We start from the raw sequence: 6147 nt of genomic DNA on the forward strand, positions 1-6147 counted from the left end.
CTCTCAAGATCCATCCATGTTGTCACAAACAACAAAAGAACAAGACAAACAAATGAGAAACAGAAACTCATAGACATGGACAATAGTTTAGTGGTTGCCAGAGGGTAAGGGGGGTGGGGGGGGAGGTGAGGGTAAGGGGGATCGAATATATGGTGATGGAAGAACTGACTCTGGGTGATGAACATACAATGGGATTTATAGATGATGTAATACAGAATTGTACACCTGAAATCTATGTAATTTTACTAACAATTGTCACCCCAATAAATTTAATTAAAAAAAAAAAAGAAAATATCGTCCTTACAATTGTTGTTAGGAGTATAAAATGAGATAATGGCAGCAAAGCACCTTTCTCTTTTCAGGACATTCTAAAGATTTCTGGAACCATTTCCATCAAGCTGGAGAAAAACAGCTACCATTCAGGATGTTTCAATCTTCCTAAGTGTGGCATAGAATTAACCCCTGGTCGTTCACAAATGGTGAAAGGATTCACAGACCCAAAAAAAAGTTATTAAAGAGCAAAGAAAGTTATTAAAGTTCAGGTAGAGAGAATGCCCATGGCAGTGTCTAAAGATGATGGCTGCCATGGGTAATAAGGAGAGAAACACTGGCGGGGGCAGGGGGGGTTGGGGTGGGGGTGAGGGTTGTCGCTGGGGCAGAGTCTTAGAGTGGACAGCTGCACCTAACTTCAGGTTATGTTTTTCTTATATAGGAAAGGGGGAGTCAGTCAGGCAGGTCTGAGGGCTGACATCGCTTCTTGGGGTCTGGTCTGTTTTAAGATAATGTTATCTCCAGACTCCGGACTTGGATTCGGCCATTGCAGCCTGGAACTTTATGCGTCACCAGTAAAAACTGCAAGGGAGTTGTAAATTCGATCCCGGTGTCCGGGCGCCTGAGGATTAAGAAATTGCTCTTTTGGGTTAGGATTCTGTTAATTAAATGGATTCACGAGGTATGGGTAGCCTTGAGAAAGGGAACAAAACACTTCGCAAGTTAATCAGTGAGGGAAGAAACAAAGAGGAAACAGCTGAATATCAGGATGGATCTAACTGCAAGCTAAGTTTAAGGTAGCTAGATAGCGAGCTATGCGGTGAGTCAAACTGCAAACTAGCTAAGTCTAACTACGTTATTGATTTACCAAATTTCACCCTTACATTAAGGACAATATATTCAACTGTTTTGCTAATCACATGCTTCTTTCTAAAGTTGGGAGGTTACTTGTGCTTTTCTGTTTTAGAGGTAAGGCCGATACAGAGAGAGTAACTTACTAAGGGTCACACACTCAATTTGCAACAAAGTAAAATGCTCAGCCTCTCTCACTGCATCTTGTTCAAGCCTGCTTTTTTCCCATTACCTTCAGATTGATAGCTTCTTGCAAAGAGACATGCTAATCATTGGAGGAATTCTGCTTGTGGTTTGAGGTTTAAAAAAACAGTCCCTTGCCAGAGGGTGACTCTCCTGAGGAGATAAGGGAAGTATGTATTGTTTATCAAAGATTTGCAGGAACCTCGTGAGGGGACTCACATAATCTAGGGTCAACAGACTAAGCACAATCTTCCCCAGACCCCTGCTGGGGCCTAGATGTCTGCAGTCATCATTCACCTCTTGCCCCTCCCAATTCCCCTGCCTTTGACATGAAAGAAGCCTGACTCTAACTTAAAATGGATTTGAGGATTAGGTCTTCTCAGTTTGTGTCTACTCCATCAATAAACCTTTCCTTACTCCAAACTCTGTATGGGGGCAGAGCCCCAGAAAATAGTTTCCAGGCTCTCGGCCTCACATAGACAGGTGCTGGCTCAGGTAGTAAATGGCCATCAACTGTGATGGGATGGCCATCAGCTGTGGCTAGTTGGCCGTCAGCTGTAACCAGTGAGCCATTGGCCACTAATATAACTGCTGTGGCTACGCTAGCAGAAAGAGAAGAGAGAGAGAAGAATGGGGGCTAGCAAGAAGATGGCGGCTAGGCTGGCAAGCATGGATGGCGGTTTGCGGACAGTGTGGATCCAACCTCCAGTGAGAGTATAGTGCCCCCAGAGAGAATATAGTGGTATGACTCCCCTACCTATGGCTCCGTGGGTGTTCCTTTTTGGCCTCACCATATCCTGCGTTCTTATGTGGGGAGCGGGACGAGAGACCCCGCAGGACGCCCTGCATGACAAATGGCGCAGCGAGCAGGGTCTCCCGCACGACACTCTGACATTTTGAGTTTTGGCTTTTCAAAGTGTCAGGCACATGGACTTTGGACAGATAACAAGTTCTAGGTCTGACACTGGGACTAACATCTCCTGTTTCTCACATCAGGGTTCAGTCCAGCAGAACCAAACCATTATATCTTGGGTTTTCTGATGTTCAAATACACATGCTTCCCAGAAGATGAATAACGTGACAGAAGAGCAAGTGAAACAAAATGAGATGCAGTCAGGTTTTTTTTTTCTTTCCACATAATCTATTGAGGTTTTTATTCTGCCTCACAAAGGGGCAGCGAAACTTACACAAGACAAAAATACAAGTTTATATCTCCTGTTATTTTTCAAATGTTACCTCTGAGAGCTATTGTGGGGACAGAACCCCAAAAAGCAGTTTCCAGGCTCTCAGCCTCACATAGACAGATGCTGGCTCAGGTAGTAAATGGTCAACTGTGATTGCATGGCCATCAGCTGTGGCTAGTTGGCCGTCAGCTGTAACCAGTGAGCCATTGGCCACTAATATAACTGCTGCGGCTACGGAGGAGAAGGAGAAGAGGGAAAGAATGGGGGCTAGCAAGAAGATGGCAGCTGGGCTGGCAAGCGTGGATGGTGGTTTGCGGACAGTGTGGATCCAGCCTCCAGTGAGAGTATAGTGCCGCCAGAGAGAATATAGTGGTATGACTCCCCCATCTATGGCTCCGTGGGTGTTCCTTTTTGGCCTCACCGTATCCTGCGTTCTTGTATGGGGAGCGGGAGCAGAGACCCCGCAGGCCTCCCTGCATGACAGCTATGCAATTTTTATTGGCAAATTTGTGATTTTTACCAAAAAATGAGGTGAGGTTGAAAGGTAACAAATATCTGTTGAACACTTTATATGACTGAAGTGCTTTGCACCGTGTTATCATTTAGCATTCCCACAAATTATGAGGTGTATGTTATTATTCCTTTCTTCTAGATGAGGAAACAATCGATGATTCTGCAGGCAGCACAGCTTCTTGGAAAATACCATTACCAGGACTCGAGTCAAACATTACTTTTTTTTTTTCCATTTTGAATCATTTTCCCCAAGTGAAATCCTAATATAATAGCTTGTACTTTTAAAGCACCATATGCCAAGCACTATTCTCAGGGCTGTATATTCTGACTATTAAAAAAAATTCTATTTTAAAAAAAAGAATATAAAAGTATTAGGAATAAAGTAAAAACATCATTCAAAAATCTCATTCTTGTCCCAGACTTTTTTGTTTAAACAACCTGCTGCCAAACCAGCTCTGCTCCACAACAGCCAAAGACCAGATTGTAGATGAAATGGAGGTTGGGGGAGGGGCGATGGCTGCAGCAGTTCTTAATGCTGGGAGCGGAAGGCAGGAAGAGATAATTCTGTAAAGAAGTAGAAAAGTTTAGTAGCTCCAGGAAAAGATGTAGTACCTCCCTAGTAATCAGAGATGGGCAAATAAAAATTTCCCCTCTGGAATACGGCACAACAAAATAGACTGACAGGGTCAGACGTATAGGGGTGGGGCAGAGGGCGGGATTACTTCTGCCGCGTTTTTGGTGGGAGTGGAAACTGGGGACCCGAGCTCACTGGTGACGTAGGTCTCACGTGACCAGGAGTCGACGTGTGCAGAAGTCCTGCTAGTTTGGTCCTTGTTCTCGCCTGGGTACCAGCTTCATTCTGTAGCGCGACTGCGGGGCCTGAGGCCAGGGAAAGGAGAAAGCCAATCTGTCGGAATTTTGCAGGTTGGTGTTAAAATACGTGCTCTTGGGGATTTCTAGGGTAGAGGTGGCCTAGGGCAGAGATTTGAAGGAGTCCTGGTCAAGTCCACCTCTCCACCCCCGGGTCTGCAGGAAATAATGACCTTTGGGAAAGGGCCTAGGGGTCTCGGGAGAAAGACAGAAAGACCTGTGATAGTTTTAAAATCATCCTCTGCCATCTCAGACCGCTTTCCCAACACCTACCCTCCCCCCAATCCCCGCCTCAGTCTTAAACATAGTTTGGAAATAATATGCTCTTCCAATTCCTTGTCTGATGGGAAATTCGAGCTAACTTGCACTGTGGAGAGGGGGAGAACTGGAGGAAACAGAAGGTGAGAAAGTTTCCATAACCGAGAACCTTAAAGAGAAAAAAGGTGCGTGGTGCTGGTCACCAAGCGCTCGCCCCACCCCCCTTTCCCTCCCTCCTCCCTCCCTCCCCCTCCTTTTTCTCGTTTGTCCGCGGATCTGCAGGTCTGTTGTTCATAGCACTGAGCAAAGCTAGAAAAGACGAGAAAGAAACTGACCGGATCAGTACTGGTAGGTGACGGATATATTATTAAAGACGCCTGGGCGGTCAGGGGGGTGGGGGGGTGGGGGGTGGGCGAGGGCGGGACAGAAATGTGGGCCCCACGGTCTCTCCCTACCCCCTACTCGGAGTCTCCCAGCCTACTCTGTTCTGGGAGGGTCTTCGGTTAAGTCTGCGGGGGCGGCGGGATGGGGGATGGTTGAGGAGGGCCTTGGAAATGGCTGGAGGGAGGGAGCAGAGAGCAGTGAGGTGTAAAGTGGAGGTAAGAGGGGCCTCAGGGAAATTGTTGATTGAATCTCCTGGGTGGAAGATATTTTATGATAGTTCTGAATAAAAGAAAAGCAGATGCTGAGACTTCTGTCCAGAGCACGGGTCCAATCACCAAGCCTTTGACTGACTTACCATCTCCTTGCTTTCTAGAAGTAATTGTATTCAAAGAGGAATAAGCAGAGAAAAAGGAGGAAAGAAGGGAAGAGAGCCACAAGATGAAACCCTGTCAAACTGAAGGAAAACCAGAAAATGAGAGTGAACCAAAGCTTGAGGAAGAGCCAAAGCCTGAGGAAAAGTCAGAGGAGGAGGAAGAGCCAGAGGAGGAGGAAAAAACAGAAGGAACTTTTAGAGAAAGGCTGATTCAGTCTCTCCAGGAATTTAAAGAAGATATACACAACAGGCATTTAAGCAAGGATGATATGTTTAGAGAGGTGAATGAAATAGATGAGATAAGGAGAGTAAGAAACAAACTTATAGTGATGCGTTGGAAGGTTAATCGAAACCATCCTTACCCCTATTTAATGTAGTTTATCTTGATTTTTATTCTTTCTGATACTAACATTGCCATATAGCTTTCTTTTGATTTGCATTTTCCTGATAAACCTTTGTCCATTTTTCTACTTTTAACTTGTTGCTTGCTATTAGTGGTTTTAGATGCATCTCTTCTTCTTGCATTCTCACAGTTTATCATATTTTGAACCAATCCCCAAGTCTCTCCCTGTTAATAGGAGAGCTTTACTCATTTGTACAAAAAGAAGTTCCTGACAGGATATAAAATGAAAAAAAAAAACACGTTACTAAGTAATATGTGAATATCATATTTTTAAAAGGGAAGAGTACATTTGTATATTACATATATGCACAGAAAAACGTGTGAAGGATGAAAGACAAAAAAAGTACAGTCAGTGGTAGGATTATGAGTGATTTTTAAAATTCTGCTTATTTGTATTTTTCCTTATTCCTAGAATGTACACACATTATGTTAAAGTAATAAAAGTTTTATAACAAAAAAAAGTAACCAACGCCACTTACCAGTTTATTTCTAAAGGCAATGCGGCACTTGATATTTCTTGACAATTTTAGAAGCAAATGTGAACTCCAAATGACTACTAGACCACCTAGCTAGAAGAATGAATTTTCAACTTATCTGTAAAATAGAGATGCTAATGATCTCTAAGGTATCTTCTGAGGACGAAATAAGGATATGATGGTGAGCTGTATCTGACAGGTTTTTCCCCCCTGTCTGCCCATGCAGGATCCCTACTTCCCAAGAGATTTGTTTCAGCTATTTGGGAGGGTGGAGAAAGTAGTTCTCACCTGTGCTTAAGAACAAATCCAGGCCAACTGTTAGGTGGATGCCACCTTTATGTTCCTCTCCTGCTGTGCCTGCCCAACCTCCCATCCCCCCCC

The 6147-nt window shown here is 44.3% G+C and overlaps 1 protein-coding gene across 2 annotated transcripts; it reads left to right on the forward strand.

Moving 5' to 3' along the window:
• Positions 1-3770: 3770 nt before the first annotated feature.
• On the forward strand, positions 3771-5751 carry TCEAL9 (transcription elongation factor A like 9). Of its 2 annotated transcripts, XM_074323775.1 has the most exons (4): positions 3789-3926; positions 4230-4273; positions 4413-4478; positions 4888-5751. In XM_074323775.1, exon 4 carries the CDS (start codon positions 4953-4955, stop codon positions 5262-5264), a length of 312 nt encoding a protein of 103 aa, XP_074179876.1. In that variant the 5' UTR covers positions 3789-3926; positions 4230-4273; positions 4413-4478; positions 4888-4952; the 3' UTR covers positions 5265-5751. The 2 variants fall into 2 exon arrangements, with proteins under 2 accessions (XP_074179875.1, XP_074179876.1); XM_074323774.1 differs by lacking the exon at positions 4230-4273 and having other exon boundaries at positions 3771-3926.
• The last annotated feature ends 396 nt before the right edge of the window (positions 5752-6147 follow it).

Source organism: Rhinolophus sinicus, chromosome X, assembly GCF_036562045.2.
Source record: "Rhinolophus sinicus isolate RSC01 chromosome X, ASM3656204v1, whole genome shotgun sequence".
Taxonomy (NCBI): domain Eukaryota; kingdom Metazoa; phylum Chordata; class Mammalia; order Chiroptera; family Rhinolophidae; genus Rhinolophus; species Rhinolophus sinicus.

What these genes read in the sequence shown, in the direction of transcription:
- TCEAL9 (XM_074323774.1), top strand. Translation starts at nt 4,953, where the DNA reads ATGAAACCCTGTCAAACTGAAGGAAAACCAGAAAATGAGAGTGAACCA.